This window comes from Trichophyton benhamiae, assembly GCF_000151125.1.
Source record: "Trichophyton benhamiae CBS 112371 chromosome Unknown contig01145.0, whole genome shotgun sequence".
NCBI lineage: Eukaryota > Fungi > Ascomycota > Eurotiomycetes > Onygenales > Arthrodermataceae > Trichophyton > Trichophyton benhamiae.
This window is the reverse complement of record NW_003315111.1, coordinates 957,982-983,509: the sequence shown is the minus strand read 5'-3', so window position 1 is coordinate 983,509 and position 25,528 is coordinate 957,982. Positions and strand designations below refer to the sequence as shown.

Below are 25,528 nucleotides of genomic sequence, written 5' to 3'. Positions count from 1 at the left end.
AACACAATTGCTGGATGTCACTAGTTGGTGGACTCGTGTGGCGGCGAGAACTGCGGTGGAGGAAGACTCAAGGCTAGACACTAGTTGATTGGGTCTGGAAGGGTTCAATAATGCTAGAGATGCCTTGAAACTGGCCAGGGACGAGGAAAAAGCAATGCAAGTCAGAGACAGAAGAATGAATCATGGCCAACCATATTCTGGTTTGCAACGAGGAATGAGGCTCAAAGGAGGAGAAGAGCCTCCTTTTAGCGTGCAAAGCCTTACGAAATCACGCCCACCCGCGGCCTGATCATCTTAAGCACCAGCTTTGTTGGCGCGAAATACCGAGAGCTAGCCGTGTTTGTCATCCTGCAGGATAACTGAGGCGCCTCTAGCTCCTCTTTTTCTGCCTTTTTGGACCCGAGGTGGACAGATAACTAGCAGCGTGTTTATGGGCTTTGGGAGGATGCGAATGCCGACTCCCTTTCTGGTCATCCGGACAGATCCGCAAAAGGAGTATCACACCTGAAATGGCGCGAAGACGACAAAGCTTCACTCTCCCATGTCAGTTACACCACCAGCCCTCCATGATCCCACCCAACACCACCCCTCGCCCGATCCGTAGCTGCGTTGCCGTTTGACAGCCAAGCCCAAAAAGATAAACATAATTGACCGTCACCTGATTGTGGCTGAGCAATGGCATCCCCAGAGTATGGAGTACGAAGGAAGATGAGATGCTCACCTCTACTCCGTACAGGGAGCTTTGGGGGAAGCGATCCCCGGCAAGGGGAATACTGTCTCAGGCACGAAAGTTGGCAACAGAGCCGCATGGCTCTTCGACAAATTCTCGCCAACGATTCGCTCAGAAGGTGGACCAACCGAGCCGCGCATGGCCCCTAGCATGCTCAGATGGCGTGTTATTGGCTGCTTATGCCTTCCCAGCCTCCATACGGAGTATCTAGGCTGCAATATTACTCCATTGTTTTGCCCCTGTCTCCTGTCAAGGGGATACTCCGCAATCCATTTGATGACAGAGCATTTCGCCCTGGGTTTCCTTTCGTGGTAGTCAGCTCGTACCCCCGGCCAGCATTATCAGTTTGATGTTCCGCTCCCGGGTCTCCGCTCAGGCTCCAGCTTCAGCTTCAAGTGTCATAACGAGCTGAGGTCGCCAAAAAAAAAAAAAAAAAGTTCGAAGTTTTGATTCGAGGCATGACTCCTGGCTGTCAGACACTGGGTTCGTAACTTGAGGCTCTGGAGGGTGACGAGTTCAAATTACGTGAGGTTGTGGCGTGAGCTCGTGGCAAACACTTATTTTTCATGCAAATTACCTGGTAACAGCCCGAGGTGTTTTTCTCTAAGGCATGAGCTGGGGATGGTCGGCTGTTCGATAGACAGGTTGGGTCTCCTGGCCAGGGAATTTGAAGCGTTGACGAAATGAAGACTGGGCCCAGTATGGAGTCTCAGCCGAGGAGATAACTAAGCGATCCCCAAAGATTCAGATTTAAATTCCTGGACACAGTCGACCCATATCTCTCTTATTCCCACAAAACAATATTGCAGCATCAATGCAAGGTCATCCCAAGCGCCGTAATGATTGGCTGGGGCTCCAGTACTCCTTACTGTACATGGAGCCATGGCGTTATATCCTCTCACTTGAGGACTGTTCTTCATGCAAGCTGCCTTAAGGTGATAGACATAGGCCGATAAACAATGCACGAACTGAGCACTCGTCTCACTGACGGAGGTGCGTGTTTCACGAGCAAACGCGAGGAACCGGTAATGCTACCTGCATATGGCATCTAGGTCTTTTCTAGGCTCGAGGACCTGCTATATGGATATACAAGTCAGGTTCAGGTCTGTGTGCTTTCTGTGGCTACTACCTTTATACCTTCGGTCCCGGGAGCCCGTAATAACTCGAGTCTTATCCTCAGGCTCGTAGACCATTTTGCAGCTTTGCAACCTGCAGCAACAGGGCCAACATCTCTTCCTTGAATTAACAGAATTAAATGCGAAAGCCCACACTTGCACTGTTGGACCACCTCAATGAGATCCAGGGTTCAAGTATGCACAGAAAAATAAAGTCTATGCATATATTATACAGACTCCGATGCAGACCGGTCTGGATAGATATATTTAAGTTCTGCCTCCCCTGATATTCCATGCTGGTTACCGTGGCTCGATCTAAAAAAGAATATATTAGTAACACTTCTCACGAAAAACGACAAGAACCTGGGTTTTGAATGTGTCATGGGGACTACTGACTGCTATTACTGAAGAGAGCATCTCTACTCTTTCATTGCTCCTCGCTTGTATTCAAGTACGAATACATCTGTCTTCAGTGAGCTAAGAGTATTTATTCTGGACAAACACCATACCAATAAATTGACGCTGTTATTAACTGATGCCCAGCTCTTGCTACCTGCTAGGTCTTATATGCTACCACTCCCTTTATCTGTCACCAAACCTCAGTTTCCCGAATGGTTCGGAGGGGGAGTTGGGCTGGCTAATTCAGCCAAAAGCAGAGTTGGTATGATTTCCTCTTGCTGGATATCATACGGGTGCTCAAAGAGCACTGCAGTATGGCAGTGTCACAAACGAATGCAGGGAAAAGAAGGATAATTCATGATATTCGACGTAATATGACGATGTGCGAAGAGGAGTTTGCCCAAGGCATTTCAACAGGAATAGGCAGAGAAGGCTCTGGGCAGATGGGGGTCTTTGACATAGAGACGAAATTGGTCAAATTTCCCCGTGCTACAAACCGAGATTGGTCTAACTGCCTGCGAAAAGTAGAAAAGATGTTTCAGCAAGCAGACATTACGTTTCTCTGACAAGCATGCCTGTTAACCATAGTGTTTTGCGAACGCTATGTCTCTTCAAGCCATACGCGGGACTCGGACAGCAGTAAACAGGGGGGATATTCAATCAATGGGTTCCTTTGGAAGGGATGGACCGGGTTTTATTCCAAGACAGTTCCTGCGTTCATACACGAACTGGAAGTTTACTGGACCTGCAACACAGACTGGCTACTTGCATGTACGCCCTGGTTCTCTATGAACCGAGGTTTTCACGGCATAAACAGCAAACCAGACAACATCGCTGCCATGGTCAGCGTTCGAATATGAACCGTCGTCAATGAGAGGTGAACAACGGTATTCTTACATGCTCCGTACTCGGGCATTACATGCCCCCACCGGGCAAGGGATGCGTCGCCTCCGCCTAATTTTCTTGGGCGTGTGACCTCAGCGTTCTCACTCGGATCCTACGTCCGCTCCATATATCGCAGCGCGGGTTGGGTCTGATCTGCGTGCATACGCGAGGCTGGGCTAGCAGATAAGATTAGCGACAACGCGATATTATTGTGCAGGTGGAATTCCCGATGAGATATATCTGCTCTTTGCATTGTCTGCTTGGTCCAGAGTAAGATCTGGTTGTTGGCAAGCCTTGCGTCCCTGTGCACAAGCAGAACGTGTAACTTCGTGGGTCGAGAATGGGCAGAGTGCGTCCTCGGTGCGTTTTTAACTCATACAATCTCTCATGTTATAGTTATAAAATGTCGCAAGCTAAAGTAAGACTTGGTCAAAGACGCTGACATCACTGCTTGGATGCCAACAAACGCAACGAATAACCAACATGGAAGCTCGTTAACTATTAGTTGACTAACGAGGTATAGGAGTGGAGCAGGTGCCTTCGGTTGGAGAAGTTGTTCCGGCAATGGACCAAGGAGTTCCCCGAAAAAAAACTGATACAGATTCCTTGCCTGAGACCGAGATGTTAAACTCGGCGGCTCGGTCCTCGTTGCACACAGTACGAAGAACAAGAAGATTGTTGCATGTCCAGTTACACAGTGACCTCTGACATCCCTCCCAGTTCACCAACCAAAACTCAGTTAGGAGCCAATAGGGTGGCAAATTGGGTGTTCTTGCGGTATACCATTTGCCCGCAATCCAGCTTACCCTGCACGGCCTAGGCTTTATCTCAAGGCCAGCTCACTGCTATCAAGTTGTATATGTCTTGATCATATCTATATAACCCATGTCGACTGCCAACCCCACCAGTTCGACCTATAATCCCTAATAGGCACTGGATCTGTCGCTACTGATCTAATAACTAGTCCGTTTGCACTCATAGATGGAGCACCACGGAGAATGGCCGGCAAAGCCGGGCGTTGCAGATCTGCCATGGGCATATGAACTTCGGTCATCTGAAGGATTTGCCATTTTTGCAGTGGCAGTTGCAATGTTTGTGGTAAGCCTAAGTTACGTATACTGATCCGTGGGAATATATACTTAGTTGTACATCTAGGATTCATTCATATATTCAATGGTATTACCGTATCAATAACAAACCTGTCCTCGTATCTTATTGACGATATATCAGATTGTTCCAATAATTCCCAAAGTACTAGGAGACATTGGGAATTTGCCTAGGGAAGAAAGTATGGGCCCATCCTCCAATACTGCCTTTAGTTGTTTGTTTGTGCTAACTATATATAATTAACTCTAGTTCAAACATGGATTGCCATTCTACTTGCTTCATATGGGGCCACTTTGATTATTGGATCTCGTATGTCTCCGGATTCAATGATCTTAACACTTGTTATTGACGAAACGTTAGTTGTGTTTGGCTATATATCAGATCATTCCCGCCAACGTAAACCAGCCTTTTTTATAGGGCTGATTTCCATGGCTGGTGCAGTTGCTCTATTTATCATTTCAACCTCACCTCCAGTGCTAGTTATTGCGAGGCTTTTGCAGGGTCTGGCCGCTGGCGGTGTATGGGTGGCAGGACTGGCACTTATTGCAAATAGAATAAGCAGAGAGCGCATTGGAGAGGCTATGGGCCACACAACTTTGGGAATGACATGGGGAGGTCTTCTTGGTCCGTTTACCGGTATCATGTGAGTACGGATGCAATATGTTCTATTATTATGTGTGAGGACTGATAAGTTTTATAGTTATGATAAATTTGGATATTACGCTTCATTTGCAATCCCATTATCACTATTAGGCTTGGATGTGATCCTACGTTTTGCTATCATTGAAGGTTCTTTTTTGTGTCTTTAGGGATAAAAAATAGGTAACCTTGCTGACTGCTCCTCAGATCGTTGGGAATCCTGCTTAGCCAACGGTTATAAAGCGTGTTCTGGAGACTCATCTGAGACGACTCCGTGCCTCGCGGATAATGAGAATAATGACGAAGCCTCACTTTTCCAACCTCCCTCACGGCTGGATTCCGAGGCTCAACAATCAAAGCCTGCTGTAGCACGAAAGCGCCTGCCACCGATGGTGCAGCTTCTTCGAAATCCAAAAATACTAGTTACCCTGCTTGAAATAGCTGTTGCAGCTTCTATCCTGTCCGCCTTCGAGGCAGTATGTCCCCTGTTTACCCCAACATCAACTACATTTACCAAAGCCTATCTACTAAATTTGTCCATCTTTTAGACTTTGCCATTATTCGTAATACAGCGGTTTGGTTGGGGTTCGGCCGGAGCTGGATTGATATTCCTCTCCATAACAGTTCCCAGTACAGCTGGTATCCTCATCGGAAAGCTCGCGGATAAAGTTGGCACTCGCTATTTTTCACCGCTAGCTTTTCTGCTGGCTGGCCCTGCCGTCTTCCTTATGCGCTATGTGACAGGACCAAGCGTGCTGAATGTCCTCTTACTTGTGGGCCTGCTAGCTGTGGCTGGCTTATCGGTTGTCATCATAGAAGTGATTACAATGACGGAGGTCTTCCACTCAGTTAGTGACGCTGAGGCAACAACACCTGAGGCATTTGGCCCGTATGGAGCTGTTGCTCAGGCCTACGCAATTCTGAATATATCATTTGCATGCGGCCAATTTGCAGGTCCCTTGATCGCGGGACTATTAAAGGATGGTACAGGCTGGCAAGGCATGACCCTTGCCCTCTCCTTGTGCTGTCCTCCCATGGCTCTTTTTGTCGGGCTGTTTAATTGGTGGACACAGGTATCTACACCTGCTGTAGACCTGGATGAATAATCCTAGACGTAAGTTATATACTGGGCGGTTAGGTTGCTAGGAGAAATTAGTACATATATTCTACCTTGTGTTCATGAAATAGCAGCACAAAATAAGAAATGAGATATGACATATAAAAGTAAACCTTAAACCTCCATTGGCATAATAATCATCTAAACCCAGAGATAAATAGTATGGAGACGCATGCCGTAAATTTATAGGTCAATAGTCGCATCCCAGCGCGGTATAAAGGTAGGTATCGCTAACGCCGCACGATACAAAGCGCCCACCAACTTCAACTCAACCCCAAGAAACAAGTGAGCAGAATGAGAATATAGTAATAACGTAGAAAACTCAAAAGAAGCTTAAATAATCAACGGGAAATATCCAAGCATGTACCTGGCACGCTAATAACGAGGTGGCGTAGGCTCGCAAGCGATTTGTTACGTCGAGAAAAGATACGCCCAGTTAATCAAATGAAATTTCCTCAAAATCGCGCATCAAAATGCCCATCTGAGCCCGCTTAGCGGCTTCAGCGACAAGATTGACATTCTGTAGGAACTGGGCAGTAGCAGTCTTGCCACACATTTCCTGCGGTTCACTATGGCCTTGCAGGTGAATCTGCTGGTCTGATGCATGCTGAGTTTGTGTCTGTGACTGTATTTCAGCATCTGTTTGAGTACCAGCTGGGTATAATTGTAGGTTTTGTAATGAATTGGTTTGGGAAGATGCGGATGTAGATTGGCTGGTGAACACTGCTGTCTGGGACAATGTGGTAGCTAGGGGCTGCTGATGCTGCTGATGCCGCTGATGTTGATGATGCTGCTGATGCTCCGGTTGAGGAGAAAACCCGATTTGGTCCTTGCTCTGCAGAGTCTGGTTTGCCATTGCGAGCGGTGTGACTGATGCGAATGATCATGCAGTTTTATTCGTGGGATGATGGGATAATTTCCTTCGAGCAGGACGTGCAATGGATCGTATGTAGCAGTTTTGTCTCCGGCTCTCCCCTTCTGTCGATAGATGTCGGCACAGGCACATTAACTACCCGTCAGCCTAGAAGTGTACGGCATAGATAGGCTGAGGTTCAAAAGGTAGGTGAAAGAGCCAGCAGCACTCCCGCCAAAGTAAACGAAGAACGAAAAGTGACAATCTGAAGCAGGAAACGGTCGATCATGCAACGTCGGAGCATCTGAGATCGTGCCTCGGCAAGGGGCTGTAAGGACCAATACACGTCAGTTGGCAGGTACTGTGCGGGAGTTTCACTTTTCAACCAATAAACAGGAGTTTTATATTACCGGGTATCGTCGCTGTAACGGTACCATACGCACTAAACTCATGATCGAATTATTACGTCATGTGGGGAGAAATTGTATCACGTGATGGTCTTATCTTATCTTGATTAGTCATATCTTATTTTTCGAGATTTGTGTAACTTTTTGAAGTTTTGATACGTGAAAAGGTCGTGGCATCACAAACTAGCCTTGAATTATATACCATAGGGGGGAATACAATGGGTTTAGAGCTGCAAGACGAGGCGCTCGGTTTTGGAGATATCTTCAAAGAGCCTGAGGGGTATTTCCCCCCTCCAAAGCCTCCAACCTTCTCCGAACATCGCATGCTTTCCGGCGACACCCTGAGTATTCGACTTGTTGGAAGCCATCCGTTATATGTAGGAATAACTAATGCAGTGTATACCCTTGACTGTTAAAGATACGTTAATTGCACAGAGACAATTTCGACTGACTTTTTCTGATTTGGAGGGGTATCTTCTCTGGAATGCAGCAAGAACGATATCTGACTTTCTAGAAGACAACGCCTCAGAATGGGTTGAAGGCAAAGACATCCTCGAGCTGGGGGCAGGTGCCGGTCTACCAAGCATTATCTGTGCTATTATGGGGGCTAAAATAGTTGTTGTAACTGATTATCCCGACCACGATCTTATCGACAACATGCAAATAAACGCGTCAACCTGCGAGAAGTTTATCAAGAAACAACCATCACCTCTTCATGTTGAAGGATACAAGTGGGGTGACCCTACCGGCTGCATATGCAGGTATTTGGAGTCTCCCTCAGAGGGGTTTGATGTTTTGATTCTCGCGGACGTCATATACAATCATCCACAGCATCACAGCTTGATTAACAGTGTAAAAATGACTTTGAAGCGGTCGAAGGCATCGGTAGCCTTTGTGGTTTTTACCCCATATCAGCCTTGGCTATTGGAAAAGATAACGGCCTTTTTCCCTAAAGCCGAACAGAGCGGTTTTACGGTGAAGAAAATATTCCAAAAAGTTATGGATAAATTATTATTTGAGGATGACCCCGGGGTATAATATATTTTCTTCCCTACATATTTTTATAGCTACTAACTGTACATAACAGGACGAACAACTGAGACGGACAGTTTTTGGTTATGAACTTAGGTGGAAAGAAGAGGAGCTGGACGGACAAATACCCGGCTGATAGTGTCATGAAATTTTACTCGGATGTATTGGATTTAAAAGTAGGATTGGAAAAATTAGGCATACGCCCGCAAGCCAGTATAACTTCCTCAGACTGGCTGTTAGGTGGATGTATATTGCAACTAAGCTTCAGAAGTGTCATTGTGTTTGTATCGTCTACATATGAAAGCAGATACAAATCATGACATTTGTCTTAGCTAACTACTGATATAAGTATAGCCGTACTCTATACGCGATAAGAGTACAAAGGAAGGAAATAATTTGGGAGGGACCAGTAACAAGCTTCAGGGTCTGACCCCTATACAATTGCTGACGTCAGTGAGTTTATACAAAGGTTTCGCCAGAAATCCAACGGTTCATCAAATCAAAGGCTACGTCAGGCCGATCTTGCGGAACCTAATGAATAGCAATTATTAGTTACACCCTGTAGCATAAGCCTTTTAGGAGAACGATTAGACTTACCATGTGGCCAGCATTATCCACTGTGACAAAAGCATATCTAGTAGCAAAAGTTGCACTATCTGTGACACGAATTTTGACTTCTTTCATTCTTCCTACGGTCTCATTCTTCCCCGTAGACGCCAGGACTGATTTCCATGGGACCAGAGCTTTAGAAGACAGCTCAGCTTGACCTTTCCAAGGAATGTCGTGCATCCATTTCAAGTTTCCTGCAGTATTGCACGCAAGGTCTAGATTACCTTGGTAGCTCATAATGTGGATTTGGTTTGAAAGGAGAAACTCCACTTCTTCAGTTGAAGGTACCATAGAGTCCGATGTTAGGCCAAAGGCGTGCTCAACATTTTTGGAAGCAAATTTGTACTCTTTGACTTCCTTTGGAGGGGAAAGAGCATCCCAAACAAGCTTTGTGTTTAAATAATTCTGGAGATGAAGACCTTGAACATAACATATATCGTCCGCTTGACAAGGGGTAGTAACTGTTATAATAGTAAGTATCTCGCGTATAGGAACGTAGGTTAAGCATCCTTACTGTCAAATCTATTACGACCACCTTTAACATCAGATTCTTTATTGTACAGTCCAGTGATACCTTCATCACAGACAGATTGTGCAGAGAGGCATATCGCTGGATCCGGATTGCGACGGCAAACCTCAGCGACTTTCATGCATCTAGGCATATTCTTTGCCATGATATCGCATCTGGTTTCATTGAATATAGGCTTTTCGACGCCGGGATTGGTCGTGCAAAGGGTCTCCCAGTAACCGAATGTGGTGTGCATATGTGACATGCATCCATTACCTATTAAGCAAGATTTGAGCTGTACTTGCGGCTCATTTGGATAAAGTTTGTTTTGTCGCACAATTTGCGCTCCAAGGTATGGAATATAATGCCCCTAGAGATGACGGAAAAGAGGATTAGGACTACCTTTGAGACTTACAGGTGGGTACTTACACCGTAAGACTCTCCAGATATATGAAATGGAGAATTCAGTTTGTTCGGGAAGACCTCAGATATAAACAACTGAAGGAATCTGTGCATATCCACAGCAGCAAGATATGAATCGTTTGGAATGTCATGGCCCTCGTCGCCATAAGAAAAGCCGACACCAACGGGCTGATCAACAAACAGCATTGATGACTTCTTGCTCCAACCCCATGGATTATATTTTGTACCATTGCCATACTCATTGACCAAACAAGGGCCTACCTCTTCAAGCATCCCTAGCATACTGGAGTAGCCTGGTCCGCCGGTCATCCACAACGTGAGTGGGTCATTTTCGGGGTCGTTCTGGCTCTCAAAGTACCAGAAGAAAAGGTGCTTCGGCCCGATATCTAACCATCCAGTGTATTGGGCGGAATGGGCGTCACAAATTGAGCCATCTTGCTTCTTAATGCGGATTGAGTGCTGAGGAGAATGCTTGCTCGTGAAGATCTGGAATCCCTCTTCAATTGTTACCTTTTGGGATTCATCAACTGACAATGGAGCCTGGTATACAGCCTGGCTAGGGCCGAAGAATGATGTGGCCAGGAGAATATACCAGAATGACAACATGTTTAAATACAACTCCATTATTGAAATAGTTTGGTCTCAGTTCCCCTTTCTCCGGTGGGGAAACGCGTTTTTAAGGTTAACCTTAAGTTATAGAGTCACGTGATATAACTCAGTAACTACTGGTTAGCTACTGGGATCAAGCCTTGCCAAGCCTAGGCGCCAGCGTTTCTGTCACACATAGGAAATTATTGGAAAGACATTTTGCCTGGAACAACGTTAGAAGGATATAAAGATGGCAGAAGAAATAATGATAAGCTTTACAAGGCTTGAGAATACCCAAATAACCCCGTACTACTCTCAAAAGAGAATACAAAATATGATTAATTCTTATCTTTATTCTCGTCCCACAAGCCAATTTTCAAAACCTGAAGGTGTCAGTGAATCCTAAGGCACCAGTCTTGGGTAAAGGTACGCAAGTATTAGATGGAATATAGTGGAATGTATTTAATCCCTGCTTAGTTAAATTTTCACTGTTCATAACCTGGTAAGTTCTGAAAGGAATGTTTTCATTACGAGTACTCAAATTGCAAACGTTGCAAATATGCATTAAGCTCTACCAAGACAATGGATATCCATGGTTTAGGGTATGATGAATAGCCACCTTCAGAAATTTAAGAACGATCAGGTAGACTTTCAGTAAATTCTACGAACCCTTTGAGGATGTATAAATAATGTACTGCCACCCAGCTAGCACTTCTCAACTATTATAAACGAAATACCCCTCTCCTCATCTATAATAGCCGTCCTTCCACATTACTACAATAGGACAGCAATATGCCATCATTTAAAAAGAATCACAGTTTTGAGCGCCGTAAGCGTGAAGCTTCTAACACGTTACAGCACCAGCCAGATCACATCCCAGTAAGCCCGATCCTCTCTAGCTACGCACTAGCTGCTCCAAATTTGACCTATATCCATGCTACATGTTACTCTACTACTAGTCGAAATACCACTAGTTATTTATCTTCTTTCATGATGTTCAAAATATTATAATGAAGCTAACGTCGTTATAGCTTGTTTGCGAAAAGGAAGAGAACTCGGACATTGTGGACCTTGACTGTTGCAGGATCCTTGCCCCCAGAGAACTCTTGGTTGGCCAGTTGTTGCATGTGCTTCGTGACCGTCTGAGACTTCCCCCGGAAAAGGCTTTATTCATCCTCATTAACAATCAATTACCGTCTAACTCTTCTATTTTATCTTCTGTCTATGACACTCATAAGGATGAAGATGGATTTTTATACATCAAGTAAGTCATACACCCATATTCAGATTTACACATGGGATTGCAGCTGTCGATCACTGACAACGTAGATTTATGGGAGAGAATACCTTCGGAACTCCGGAAGAAAAATAAACCTTTTTTCGTCTATTCTACGGGCCAAATGGGAGAGGTGAACAAATATGGAAATCTGCTTTTTGCTTTACCAACTGCAATACTCAATGTTGGAAAGGTGCATTTGAAAGGAAGGCTTAAAACAGGCTTGTTATACCGCAATTTATGTTAATACCTATTATCATAAGTATTAATCAGTGATTTGATACATACCTTTCCCCTCAGGCTCTTATCTTAGGACACTTTTCACCAAATGCCGTATCATTGGACGCTAAATAAGAGCTGTTGACAGGCTCGCTAGTATGTATCGACAAGTGTTGGGCTATAGGCAGCAATTATGGGGGACCATGAGATACCAACATATGAATCGGCTGTGTCCCATCTCGTCGCCCTTGATGCCAAGGCTGAGAGCAGAGCCCTTAAGTCATTGACGTCATCGTCAACTTCGCTTCTCCACTTTTTAGAAATAGCCTCAGCTAAGCATAAATTCGGCTCGGGCCACGATGTAACCTGCTTATATCAGCCGGTAGATGCCACCCCTTGGTTATTAGTAATCTGTTTATATCACGTGATATAAATTAGTCATCAAAAATTGTCCACAAAAAGTGAAAACGCCCGAAAAAAAAAAAAATGAGATGTTATTTCACAATAACATGCCAACTGTATATCACCATTATTATTTCTCCTCCTCAACCGATCGAGCATCTGTGTTTTTCAACGGCTAGGGATATTTATTCCCTTAGGAATGAGTAAGGAATGCATATGTGACTGGAGGGTAACTCAAAGTAGACACTGCGGTTTACTTTGCTGTCCCCAACCCGACACAGAAACCTCCTGGAAAACAATTTTATAGAGATAACCAAGGTATGTCTGTTACCGTCTCGGACCTCTTTGCTGGTACATACCTCACCTCTGGCCTACATGATGATCCCCATGTACAAAGCATAGTTCAACTGAAGGTCTTCGGATCTCTGAACGAGAAAACCCATCACCATCTTTCATCAGATCTGATCATGGCCAACACACACACACACACACACACGAATACATTCGCGGCTTTATTTTTAACCCGTGTTATCAGCTTGCTAACTCGACGGCAGATATAGGCTCGTAATGTCATCCTTATGTTGCATTAAATTTATCGTCTCAATGCGGGTTTCATGCATTGCTGCCCAACCTCCCGAGACCACACCGTCTGGCCAATCATCGACACTTGTTTTCGGCGAGCCGGGCAGGCTGGCATCCCCTCCTTTTTCTTGTAAAAAAGAAAAGAGTATGAAGCAAATGTACAGAGTATCGAAATATGAATTGGAGTTCAACAAGGCAAAGATTTTCGTAATTTAGGTCATCTTTACGGATCATTGCATTGGATAATATTGCCTTGTTCGGCTCACTTCGACCACGTACCACGACACTTCATGCTGTTGTACTCTGTTTTCTGTAGATGTTGTCCCGTTCTCATGCGTTGTCAACATGCGCCTTGTTCGCTTTTCATGCGGCCCCATAGAGACCCTTGCATCCTCCTTGGATTGGCTAATCACTCTTCTAGGTTATGATGCGGTCTCAAGGACGGATTGTGTCCATCCCGGTCATCCGGCACCAGAGGCGGCCGATCCCGTCTCTACCATATAATTAATTATTTGTTGTTGCTGGAGAGAGCGAGATTCCCAGCCACATAATTCCTTTCCTCCGAGTGCCATCAACTCCGCCGACTATTATTGAAGATCTCAATAATTGTCTGAGTGAGGACCTCACGGCTGGCACCCGTTTCAGAAGCAAATGAAATATCACTCAAAAGCCACTTTTCACCGCTGTTTTCCAAGGTTCCCTTGGCGCGAAATGACTGGCTGAGATGAAGCCCTGGCGGACAACATCCTGGACAGCGAAGGTGCCACGTCGAGACATCGCCGGTGACTTGTCTTCGCGGGCTGCTGCAACAACCCTGGCACTATCACACCACACTATGCAACCGACAAATAAACTACCCGCATGATATCTGCGAAGCAAACAACGTGCACCAATCCCCTCGCCTGGGTCTGCGGGTTCTCTTCCCTCAAGCTGCACTGGCCCCGCTTTCCTGTGCTTGTCCTTCGCTCAGATTTGCAGGGTGAGGCGGCCTTCCAGTGCGATGTGCGCTGGGAGATGCGCTGAAAGGGTAGTTAAAGCCCGATGTCCCCATTTCTCCTCTTGATTCTGTACTTTTTTCTCTCCCAACCACCGCACCATTCTTACCCAACCTGAAAACTTTCCAACCTTTTGGCCACCCATTATATTCTTTTCACATTTCCATTACCTTTTACAGTCCTATCACTGTGGAAAGTGAGTACCAGTTCAGTTGAACGTGGACGACTTGATACTCTGCCCTCTCGCCTACTGGATCAGCTTCACAGCCCAAAATATTGGCCGCTTCAAAAACAAACATCGGATTATTCTCCTGTCCATTTGGATTCATTGCATTTTTTTGACCAGACTTGCCCAATTCCAGGGCTTGAGGATATAGTTTGCTTTTAGCATTACGGCATTGCATGCCACAACATCAGGTAGTACCCATTGATTTCTCTTTCTTTTATTATGTTTTTTATGCGTGTTTTTATGTTGTTGCTTCGTTATTGCTTCTGGTATACTCTGCTTTCGTTGCGTGTCTTTTTATACGGACCTGTACCCTCAAATCATGTCTTGCTCTGCGACCACAGCCCTCGGATGCCCTCGGAGAACGACCAAAGCATGCCACTGCCGCCCGGATGGATACCATAAATATTGCCGTTTGCCACCCCATGGATTGCTCACCTGGATGATTACAGCCTTTTTAGCAGCACAGCCTGGCGAACCCGTCAACGGAAGGCTCGTGTTAGTCATATGCATAATTCTGCATTTGGCGCAAATAATGACATTGATAACCAGAAGGAAAACTTATGATGAATGATCTTGACCAAACGCTGAAACTGCCAGCGAGGAACCACTAGCCGTGTGATATTTCCCCAGTTTTCAGCCAGGATTTTGAACCATGGATTGATAAAAAATGATGATGCTTGTGTCTACTAATGGACGAAGTGCCCTGATTTTCCGGGAGACATGCAAATATTCACAATGTATGATGATGCAGTTGAAATGTGTTCGATCGTTTTGATTTTTTATTCATGGATTACCCATTACCTTTGGAACGGATCCCAGTTATGAATGTTACCGCAATGATTTATATGAGCCAGCCACGCTCCATGGATGTTTTCCGGATATATCAGAAAGTGTTTCAGTGGCCTCATGGATTTTCAATCAACAACTGGTTGCCAATTAACAACAGCCATTACCTTCATGGTCAGTCTGCAAGCTGTATGAATGGAGGAGAATGATAAAACTAACTTGATATTTAGGATACACGGACGCAATTTCTTTCGATGTTTTTTGTTTCATTCATGTTTCCTTACAACAACTTAATGACTGCCAAACATGACAATACTAACTCGAGCCCGCAGTGCTGTTTTTAGAAATTTCCAGGATTTACCCACATCACACATCACCATGGCTACAAAAGGAAAGGCCACCATGTCAAAACTGTCAATCCCCAAGAGACACTCCCAAGGATCAAGGTCACAATCATATCAAAGCTCTTCAGCCCAAGAGTTTGTGGACATTCCAGCCAGGTCACAAGATGATGATTTTTCCCAAGGCGACAATTTTTCGATCTCTCCTGGGCTTAACGGATCATGTCAATTTGATAACCTAGGCAACTGGGCCATCAGCGATGCCATGTTAACCTGTGCTGATATTAGCACAGCCAGCGAGGCAACTGATGAGTCATTTGACACTCAATCACTTTCAACCACTGATTATGATATGCATGAATCCCAAATGTTGACATTCGCCCCATACACACAGCCCCTCTTTTCAGGATCCGCTGACCACACTACCTTTTCGGATATCAACCCAATTCAGGATGCGACCGCCAGCTGCGATAGCCCGCAGATGGCATTTAGGAATTCCCATGGGTTCCAAACCGTTTCCGGTGCTATGGGATTTTCTGTTAAGAATGAGTCAGGCCACATTACCACTGAAAATGGACATGAAAATGAAAAATGCCAGATGGAGTTCGACCCAGCTCACCAAGGAATGAAGAACTCCGACTCATTGGCTGTCTCCAGCCCCTGGTGCCAGTCAGCAATGAGTGATGATACCTCTACTGGAAATGTAGTTCATATGTCGAACCTGTACGCCCAGATACCAGCTACCCCTCCACTTACTGAGGCCGGTCAAGATGTACCCGTTACTTCTGCCTGCTCCCCCTCTAACTTTTCTCCTTACGCCGGACATGATGACTCTCCTTTTGTTGATACTGCCTATCTTTCAGGCCAGAACTTCCCAATGAACGGCTTCTATCCTCTCAGCCCACCGCTGAGTGCCAAAGATTATAACAGGTACATTGGTTTTGCATAACATATCTACGCTCGGGGCATGAAAAACTAACGAAGATTGGTATATAAGGACTATCAGACCCTCTAAGCCAGCCAAGAGATCCAGCTTATCTACTGAGGCTACTGGCGATATTTCAGAAGTATCCGATGGAGATATGTTTTCCACGTCAGTCTTAAGCTCCAGAACCAAAGATGGTGCAGAGACCAGGAACCCAAGAGACCATCCGTTTTATTCCCTTCCCCCAGAGACCGATGGGAAGTACTACTGCCCATTTGCATCCAGGGAAAAGCCTTGCTCTCACACCCCAACCACTCAAAAGTGTGCTTACCAGTAAGTTTTCACCCTCTGCAGCCATCATCCGAGTTACCTGATATTAAGAGGCTGTTTGTAGCAAATATCTGGATTCCCACCTTAAGCCATACAGGTGCAAAGTCCCACAATGTGTGGACGCCCATTTCTCTTCCAATGCTTGTCTATTCCGCCATGAAAGGGAGGCCCATGGTATGCATGGCCATGGGGAAAACCCTCATCTCTGCCATTTCCCAGCCTGTGAACGGTCAATCCCTGGAAACGGCTTCCCCCGCCGTTGGAATCTACATGATCATATGAGGCGTGTCCATGACTGCACTTCATCTGACAAAGCCAGCTCCCCCGAAGGATCTCCAGTCACCGGAGCCGCCGGAAAGAAGAAGGACTCTGCAATCCGCAAAAGGAAGGGTGGTTCACCAAACAGCCAGACCATGAAGCGAGTGCGCCCAGTTCAATCTCAAACTGCGGCAGCTCTCAAGCTTGCCCAGGCACAGAGCGGCCAGCAGCTTCAAAACGCAGAGAGAAGCTATTATGCCTGCCTTGCTCAGCTACAAGAAGAACTCAAGAATATCAATCCACAGGATCCCACTCTCCATGAAAAAGCCAATGCCAGGCTGCAGGAACTCCACACTCTTAGCCTCAACTACCGCTATATCCGAGCTGGCCAGCTTGCTAACGAAAGGGCATCCAAGTCATCCTAAAGTTCAACAGCTAGCGTATGCGCTCTCCACATTGCATTTCGGTTTCATTTGTCCTCTTAAAAGCGATTCATTTTGACCCCCTTCTCCTTGGATTCCACCTTTACTGGACTTTTTTTCCCCATCTTCCATTTTCTGTTAGAGGTTTTACACTAGCGTTCCCCCCCCTTTTTTTCTCTTCCCTCTGAAACTATTTTTGGATTATGCTCGGGAAACCCAGACCGGGCTTATGATGATACTTTTTCTGTTCCCATGTTGTTTCAGTCATATTTGCATGTTGCTCCCCAACTCGTCTAACAGCACAGTTTTTGCATTGTTTATTGGTTTACTTCGGAATTGGTCCTTTGCATTGGCGGTATTGGAATTCTCAGAAGAGGCGCCCGGCGTGTGTAGTGGGTTGACACCACGCTGCGGACAGACGTTATTGTTACTTAGTTTTGCATTTCACTTTCTTCATTTTTATATTTCTATATTTCTTGTTCCTACTTTTGAATTGATCTGGTTACTGCAAAAAATTTCGTACAAAAAGAAGACTGGGCGTGCCAAGAGAGTCAGTCAGTGGGCTGCGGAAGTCAACAGACGCATACTTCAACATGATTATTTTCCCTTTCCTTTGAATCTATAATTATTTCTTGCCTTTGATTGTTATGGTTCCCTTTATGGTCCTGTTTATACACCCAGAGAATATGATTCACGACTACATGTTACGAAATTTTCAACACCCTGAAATTTAATTGAGATTCAAGATAATTATATGCTTTCATACTATGCTCGTCATTCATCATTAAATCTCACCTAGAATTCGGTCATTCCTTCAAACTCAGCATTTAAAAATCTCACAAACGCTTCGCCGACTTCCTCTTCATTCAACTTGCCTTGGCCCATGCCATGGCCATGTCCCGCAAACGCCCTGTTCATCCCAACCCACTGCCTTCTTAATCTTTGCAGGCGTGGAAGTGTTAAAACTCCGCCGGCACCGGCTAAATCGTCTGTGGGGGCAGAAGCCAGAGTCGAAGGGGGTATGTAGACAGACGTCTGTGTAGAAGGAATGGGTATCGTGATGCCGGGGGCCTGTGGGTTTGCTAAATACGTAGACGAAGATGGCGATCGGTGCTCTAAGGAATACTTGCGTATTGTTGATATAATTTCAGATGTAGTTTTTTCAATCACGTATAGTGCGGTTGGATCCGTTTTTGGCGGTGCTGCCGTGGCTTGATGAGGGACAATTTTTGGTCGAGTTGATGTAGGTCGTTGAAGGGAGGTTTTCTTAGCAGCAGTGGGGGTGGAAAGTGCGCCGGCTGTAGAATTTTCCTCGTCCTGCTCGGCATCAGTTTGAGCAAATAAACCAGTCGAAAGGCCAATTTGGTTTTGGTCTTTCGTTATCTGTTGCCCTGTTATAGCGAACCATATGTCTTCCACCGGTGGGGTCGTATCATCCCGGGGTACAGTAAAGAGGGGTTTATCCCAACGACTCGCTGTTGAGGGTTCCTCGTAACGATATATGAGGTTTGTTAATAGTTCTGGTGAGTACGGTTCCTCGTCAGTCTCTATATCAGTGCTCTTTGGCGCGGGTTCATCCCCAGGTTCGGTCATTTTTTTCACATCAGGATCGACAGACGCTGGTTCGGGTTGCTCGGTACGAGTTTCAGACATTTCTCGCTTTCGTTTAAGCCGTGCCTCGTTTGTAGATATGCACTGGTCTATTGGTGTCCCTACATGAACCTGTTCAACACAGAACGGTTAGCAGCTCCGAGGATAGAATTATAAGATATCTCCGCACTGTGCGAAATAAAATCCATACCACACAACTTGTTGTCCTGGCCTCTTTACTCTCGCACCAAAGTTGATACCGCCAGCCCTTAATATAATTCATTCCGTCCACAATAACAATGCTATCTCTGCCAAGTAACCTTTTCACGCGGGCGTATACCACAGCTCTTGCCTGCTTTTCTGACTTGGCATTATCATATACAGTCCGCGGGTGGGCTTCATCATGAGAGGTGACAATATGAATTTTATATCGGGACTTGGAGGTAGCAGGGAGGGACGATTGCAGGGCTTCGAAGAGCGTAGCCAGCTGGCGCGCACGATAGGTCAGTCCCGAACAAGGATAACCAGTTAAAAGAATTAGCTATGTAAATGTTAGAATGGGTGTGAAGATATAGGGTGTCTGGGTTTTGGTACAGGCATAGCGATCAGCGCATCAATTCAATTGCCAATAACCCTTACACTTGGCTCGACTATCCGGCAACAGGAATTCTCTATTTAATCACAGAATTTAGGTAAATTATACTGGCAGGCATATGGCATTACTTGCAGATTATGCTTGTTGTTTCAATAAGAGAGAGTGTGTGAGAGAGATGGCACGGATGGTTTATTCGAGTCGTCTTTGATTTTAGTTCAATATTCTAAGTTCACGTTATCGTCCAAATTAACTGCTTAGTCATCATCAGCCTCCTCCATGACGACAAAAACACAGAATGGTGAGAATTCTGTGCTGCCCGATGCGCCCCGTCCGGTCATCGATAGACCGCTATCTGCCATCCAGGACCACCCGAAGACCCAGATCACTGGGTAAGAAGGAGACACCCGAAAGCTCCTTTATCTTCCCCGTATGCTGATTTCGATGCTCACGGCAGGGAGGCAGAAGCGTGACACAGCCCAGGGTTGTCTTGATTCTTCAGCCATTGAGAGATGCTACCACAGCGTCCCTGAACGGCCGTGGGTTCCGGATGATCTCCTCTGTCATGTTGATAGCCTGGTCCTTGGCCCAGCCATGCACCTTTTCGAAGTTAGTGCAAGCATGAGTTGCACTAAAGTCAGCCTCTACTTCTGCAAAAGGGCTCTTCTGACTGAAGGTGATGAGCGTGGGGTCCGCTGAACATGACAGAGCCTGGCGGATCATGTCAATGCAGTGATCTATACAAGCGTGGTTAGTTAGATGAAGAGGCAGCAAGGTAGTCTAACTTACCGGCATGATCGATTCCCGAGACGGTTGCATGGCTATCGTCGATGCGGTAATGCTCCCGATGCACATACCGGCGCACATAGTCCTATACCCCTTATCATCAGCCTGGGATTCTACAGTAAGGCCAGAATACACCTACCAAGCAGTGGAGCTGATGAAATACCGCCAATTTAGCCAAGTGCTTGCCGGGGCGTGACGGCAACTCCATACTCTCCTTCCCGATAGCTTCAAGCTCTTTCTTATCGACCAGAAGCGGGCCGACTGTGTTATTAACAGTTAGGATATCCTTTCTTCCATCAGGCTTTGTATTATCTGAGCGGTAACTTACCATCATAAAGAGCTTTCCAAGCCTCATCTAACGCCGTGCTTGGGGGCCCTTTGTACGGGTTTATCGTTTGGATGTCTCCATCGAAACGGACTGCCCGATACTCCTGCATAGCCCGAGCAGGCGCTAAAAGTCATTGTTGATCAGCTGAAGTTACGCGGGTATGGAGAATATCAGTACACAGTGGCCCTAGATAACTTACAGTAGACAATATCGGGGTATCGACTCTTGCACTCATGGTGCGGCCATGATCCGACAATCATTCCAGCCAAGAATGCAAGTCCCAACAGGAATAGAAACCGCGTGAAGAATATCCCGTGGCTTTCTTTTGTAAGGCGATGGATGCCCTCCGGCCTCGCTTCACTTTGAGCTCTCTCTGCGGCATCGATCGAATGTGCAAAAGTAGCGCCTTCTCTAGCTGAAGCAGATACTGTATGGGCACGAGGGCTAGCCGGAGATGCACTTCGCGAGGCCATACCGGTACTTTCGTCATTTGAAGGGGTGTTGATACCCGTTAAGGAATCACTTCCTGACGAGCTGCACTGGTCGGACCCAACAACCGTTTCTTCTAGGCTGGAGCTCAAGGATGGGGATGCCGCCCTAGAAGTCTCCATTACATGTGGTATGCCATCCACTGGCTCCTCATTAGCAACTGAGTGATATTGGGACATCTTTCTTTCTCTTGGTATTTCCTTTCAGGTGCGTTATAAACTGCTGTATTGACGAAAATGGGCTACACGGACAAAGCACCGGGGGTATACCTTTGTGGACACTCTTCGAATATGTGATAGGGAAATGGAATAGAAAGGCAGAAGAAAACCCTTCGCTTTGCTCTTCTTATTGTTTGCCTCATTTCGGATGAGTCGGTTACGACTACGACGAATACACCACGATGAGTACCGCCCCAAGTCCATGACGTTATTGTGTCTTCCAGCCGCCCGGTCTTGCCTAAGGTGTCCCGTCACCGATGCGACTACCAAATGCGTCACTGACTTTTACGATTGTTACGTTCGCCTCCTGCATTCCATGGGTTGGCTTCCTCACAAGGTAGAGGTTGGGCCTCGGGACTGCTGAGGCTGACCCAAGATATCCATTACGCCTCCTTCACTTCGATGCTGTATGCGGTCTGAAGTCGGTAACGTAAAGCTTTGACGTCAATTTTCGAGTTGTTAGCGTATACGCGTTCTCGATTTCCAAACTTTCTACAGCCAAGCTTTTTCGTGCAATGCTTGTTCTTTCCCCCTTAACTTTCTCCTATAGTCGATGACGGTATATGTACCAACTCCCTGTTGATGGCCACTTCTAACATCTAGTCAACAACAGCATCACAGCCCCTACCCGCGTTGGTTTCGCATCCATACCAAGCTGACAATAAGGCTGCATGATGGGATATGCGCCGGAGGGTCTCTTCCCTAGAGGGCCGGTGTCTCTCCATCAGGATGTATGCGGAAGATCTACAGTCATACCTAATTATATGTCTTAAGGAATAGGAAGAGGAAGAGCCGCCCGTCCTTCTACATGGAGTGTTTGAAGGCGTCAAAGTTAGGGCACTTTAATGTGTTCATCTTTCTACCAAATGCGATATTCTCTCCTTCTGTCATGGATGCGGCATGTCGCATTGCAGTCTATGACGGCACACCAGTTCCAGCCAGAGCTGATATTACCCCTTTGCCTATGCTGGCATGGCCACTCTCCTGCCTTCCATATGCTGTAACCCTGCTATGATGGCGCCATACCGCCTTCCTGTCTCTAACTGGATACCAAATGGGCATCACCCTCATGATGGCGTACTCTCTTCGTCCTCAAACTGCGTGGCCATCTTATGTCAAAACTCTCTTTCATAAAGGTATAAATATCTCGTCCTCGACCTCTTCACCTTCAAATTTTTTTCTTTCCTTTCCCATCACAGTCACAGATTCTCACCAGTCTTATCATCTTCTCTCCGATACACCCTAACAACCAACATCACTTGTAAGTCACCTCTCCCTTAGCTATAATGACTTGTAGTTAACAAGTTAATAGAACAATATAGGCTGGACCAACCATGCCAGCCATTAGCAAGATTATCGTCGCTGCTATCGCAGGGCTTGCCCTGTTGCAGCCAGCCACTGGCATGCCAGTGAAGACTGCGAGGCATGGTAAGTAGGAATATAGTAGCTCTTCCCATCTTCAACTTCTTATGCTAACTCACCCTCAGGAGAGCCTCAGCCAAAGACTCTTCATGTTGAGTGTTTGGCTGGAGAATGCTCGGAGGAGGATCTCGCGGCGCTTCGAGCTGCCGCCCAGATGGTGAAGGACGATCCATCTGGTAAGGGATGGAAAATCTCTTCCAAGATCGAGCCTGCCAAAGGTGGCAAGGCTCGCCGTGACGAAGGCCTCTCTGAGGCCGACGTTAACACCATCCTCGAGGGGATGGACCATGCCGACCAGGACAGCGTCGCCAGATGCGCTGCTGGCACCTGCTCGGAGGCCGAGCTTCAGCTCCTCAAGCAGGAGCTTAACGTGGCCACCATCCCAAACTGGCTCTGGCCGATCATCGGCCGCGTCCGTAAACTCAAGTTTACGTACGGTATTGAGATTGGGACTGACCCTGAGCCGCCTACGCCGGCTCCTAAACCAGAGCCCACGAAGGCTCCACCAACCTCCTCTCCGGCCCCCAAGAAGCCGGAGCCGACCAAGGCGCCGGAGCCAGAGCCGACTCACACAGCCTGGTAAAAAAAAAAAAGTTCGTGACACTCTGGAACTGTTGAGATTGAAAGTCTTGCTGTTTGACTTCGATGCAAATATAATTAAATTTAACAATGAAATAATTTTGCTACTTTTCTTTAAACTTGAACATTCCATAGTAGGCGACAGCAACCAATCCGTAATTTTTTTTGGTGTGTTAGTAATCATCTACGGTTGTCAGAGTAGTTGCTGAGTAACTTTGGAAGGCGAAGTCATCCAACTAGCCACCAACTACAAACACAAAAACAGTCTTGAAGTAGAGGTGGAACAAACCAAACCAAACACAAGAAAGCCTTACACTTCTCTAGAATCTTGTTTGAAGAATTAGCGAATAATTCCTCCCTGACTGTTGCTCACCTGCACGATGAACTGGACTGGAGGCCGTCTCCATCGATCTTCATACAAGATGAAGTCATCATCCAAAAACGTTGTGAGACAACGTGTTGCTCAAGCTAAAATACGAATGGTAGATAGGCCGCCAGATACTCTGTCGTTTGAGGTTGCTACTGGAGCACCGGGTAAGGAAGGCTGCAATGATGGACACGCTGGTACCATTCGAGCAGTTGACGACCTTGGAGCAAGCTTTCAGAAAGCAAAACAGCCAGCATATTCAAACAAGCCGGGTTCCATAGGTTCCCCTCCGGCTAGAGTTGAGGAGATGAGAAAGAAGCTACTTGATAAGAAAGACTGGGCGGGTCTTAGCCTATCACGACCACATAAGTTACATACACCATGTGGCCAAGTTAAAGGGAGACTTGGAAGAAAGCAGTCATTACCTTATGGAAGAAATCCCATCCGATACTCCCCTCAGGGAGGTCAATTTTCTCTTCCGGTGGAACGCCGAAAGATTGCACAACCACACTTATACCCTACAAATCAGCTAAGTTCCGATGATATTAGTATATGGATTGAGCAACAACAAGAAGAACCTCAGCATGAGGCTCTCCACAATGGAATGTATATGGAAGCCCAAGAGTCAGTGGAGCCGATATCGTCTGATAACAACACAAGCAGAGATAGATCAATTAGGTCTCTTAGGTCTACAACGCGCAATGCGCGCTCTATATGTCAGTCAGGCATGAAGACACCACGATATGCTGCTTGTGGTAATCGTGTCGACAACGAGAAATGCCAATTACAATTGACTAAACGGCTAGATATCTCCCCAAACCCCGATCTATCAAACCTACCCGTTCTAGATCGCCGTGGCTCGTTTGCTACAATCGACGGCCAGACAAGATATGTGCCACCGTCATCTTCTAAACCCAGCAGTTCGAGTTCTCCAGAAGAGGATAGTAGGATGAAGTCATCAAGGAATGCAGATGAATACTGGTCTCGAAGAAGAGCCATGTTATACCATAGTCAGAGATACCAAGCACAAGATACATCTCCGCGAAACACTAAGTGTATGGAAGTAGCAAACAACCTGGCCGGATGCTCTTCAGGATATTCGTGTGGCGATAACACTGCTATGATACGACAGAGGGAGGTAACTGGCGGCGTGGAACAATCTAAATTAGGAGATTTTTCAACGTCCTCTTCTAACCAAGCTGCTTTTTGGCCTAACACTATCCCATCGCCCTTTAGAAGTGAACCCAGTTGCCTTTCTTTTCACCCAATACCCTCCCCACAGTCGAATAGGGAGCAACATTCCGTTAACCAAAGTGAGTATCAGCAGTACCGTCGCCTAGGTAAGCCGGCCTATAATTCAATTCTTTATGGTAGCCCTCAGCCGAGGACGCGTTCTGCTAGGTCGTCATCGAAACCGATGTCTTACGGCATCAATTCTTCAATTCCCACGCCAGCTGTTCAAAACTATAGGGTGCTCGTATACGGCCAGGAATTCGATATATCGAAGGAATATTATTTATCATGATAAATACTTGGGGAAAAACTCCTTTGGTCCATTGTTGACCTTATCTCCGGTGACTGGGAGCATACAAGGCCAGTATGTGAGATACGTGGCCCTGTCAAACTACAGTCTCACCAACCAGATATGGTAATTGTCTGGTTCCTAAAGTTTTGAGAGGACCCTATTCGGGAGTTTTATTTGAGAGTTCCCGTCGCAGAGGATAAAGTGCCTCTTGCGAGGGGAATAACGCGGAGGCATGGTGGCATCAAATGTAAATATCGATAATATACTGGAAGGTCTTGAATAGTTAACTGAATCTTGTAGAGCTGCATCTACCCGTAAAGCACTTGCGCTAACGTTGCCTCTTTCCATCAGGTGCTCACCTCCCGATAGGCGTCGGCGCTTGATGCCGATCTTGAAATTGCGGAGCCAGTACATGTCTAACTATCTAGGCAGCTATTAGCTACCCAACACTGCAA

The 25,528-nt window shown here is 46.2% G+C and overlaps 9 protein-coding genes across 9 annotated transcripts; 5 read left to right on the top strand and 4 right to left on the bottom strand.

The window, feature by feature from the left end:
* Positions 1-4,110: 4,110 nt before the first annotated feature.
* ARB_05724 (MFS multidrug transporter, putative) lies at positions 4,111-5,981 on the top strand (the record flags this gene model as incomplete). The annotated part of the gene is made up of 6 exons (XM_003016279.1): positions 4,111-4,227; positions 4,360-4,417; positions 4,486-4,879; positions 4,937-5,025; positions 5,104-5,351; positions 5,448-5,981. 6 exons carry the CDS (start codon positions 4,111-4,113, stop codon positions 5,979-5,981), a joined length of 1,440 nt encoding a protein of 479 aa, XP_003016325.1.
* A 447-nt stretch (positions 5,982-6,428) lies between these two features.
* ARB_05723 (uncharacterized protein) lies at positions 6,429-6,848 on the bottom strand (the record flags this gene model as incomplete). The annotated part of the gene is made up of 1 exon (XM_003016278.1): positions 6,429-6,848. The coding sequence occupies one exon, from the start codon at positions 6,846-6,848 to the stop codon at positions 6,429-6,431; it is 420 nt and encodes a 139-aa protein (XP_003016324.1).
* Positions 6,849-7,470: 622 nt separating this feature from the next.
* ARB_05722 (uncharacterized protein) lies at positions 7,471-8,290 on the top strand (the record flags this gene model as incomplete). Its single annotated transcript, XM_003016277.1, is given in 2 exon segments — positions 7,471-7,629; positions 7,649-8,290. 2 exon segments carry the CDS (start codon positions 7,471-7,473, stop codon positions 8,288-8,290), a joined length of 801 nt encoding a protein of 266 aa, XP_003016323.1.
* A 453-nt stretch (positions 8,291-8,743) lies between these two features.
* ARB_05721 (carboxypeptidase Y, putative) lies at positions 8,744-10,448 on the bottom strand (the record flags this gene model as incomplete). Its single annotated transcript, XM_003016276.1, has 4 exons — positions 8,744-8,815; positions 8,882-9,354; positions 9,408-9,771; positions 9,831-10,448. The coding sequence occupies 4 exons, from the start codon at positions 10,446-10,448 to the stop codon at positions 8,744-8,746; spliced, it is 1,527 nt and encodes a 508-aa protein (XP_003016322.1).
* Positions 10,449-15,207: 4,759 nt separating this feature from the next.
* Positions 15,208-17,180, top strand: ARB_05720 (C2H2 finger domain protein, putative; the record flags this gene model as incomplete). The annotated part of the gene is made up of 3 exons (XM_003016275.1): positions 15,208-16,172; positions 16,276-16,500; positions 16,562-17,180. The coding sequence occupies 3 exons, from the start codon at positions 15,208-15,210 to the stop codon at positions 17,178-17,180; spliced, it is 1,809 nt and encodes a 602-aa protein (XP_003016321.1).
* Positions 17,181-17,972: 792 nt separating this feature from the next.
* On the bottom strand, positions 17,973-18,830 carry ARB_05719 (RNA polymerase II Elongator complex associated protein Kti12, putative; the record flags this gene model as incomplete). Its single annotated transcript, XM_003016274.1, has 1 exon — positions 17,973-18,830. The coding sequence occupies one exon, from the start codon at positions 18,828-18,830 to the stop codon at positions 17,973-17,975; it is 858 nt and encodes a 285-aa protein (XP_003016320.1).
* A 1,027-nt stretch (positions 18,831-19,857) lies between these two features.
* On the bottom strand, positions 19,858-21,141 carry ARB_05718 (uncharacterized protein; the record flags this gene model as incomplete). The annotated part of the gene is made up of 5 exons (XM_003016273.1): positions 19,858-20,096; positions 20,149-20,230; positions 20,285-20,406; positions 20,474-20,596; positions 20,673-21,141. 5 exons carry the CDS (start codon positions 21,139-21,141, stop codon positions 19,858-19,860), a joined length of 1,035 nt encoding a protein of 344 aa, XP_003016319.1.
* Positions 21,142-22,514: 1,373 nt separating this feature from the next.
* Positions 22,515-23,185, top strand: ARB_05717 (uncharacterized protein; the record flags this gene model as incomplete). Its single annotated transcript, XM_003016272.1, has 2 exons — positions 22,515-22,608; positions 22,668-23,185. The coding sequence occupies 2 exons, from the start codon at positions 22,515-22,517 to the stop codon at positions 23,183-23,185; spliced, it is 612 nt and encodes a 203-aa protein (XP_003016318.1).
* Positions 23,186-23,561: 376 nt separating this feature from the next.
* On the top strand, positions 23,562-24,856 carry ARB_05716 (uncharacterized protein; the record flags this gene model as incomplete). Its single annotated transcript, XM_003016271.1, has 2 exons — positions 23,562-24,686; positions 24,839-24,856. The coding sequence occupies 2 exons, from the start codon at positions 23,562-23,564 to the stop codon at positions 24,854-24,856; spliced, it is 1,143 nt and encodes a 380-aa protein (XP_003016317.1).
* Between the last annotated feature and the right edge of the window lie 672 nt (positions 24,857-25,528).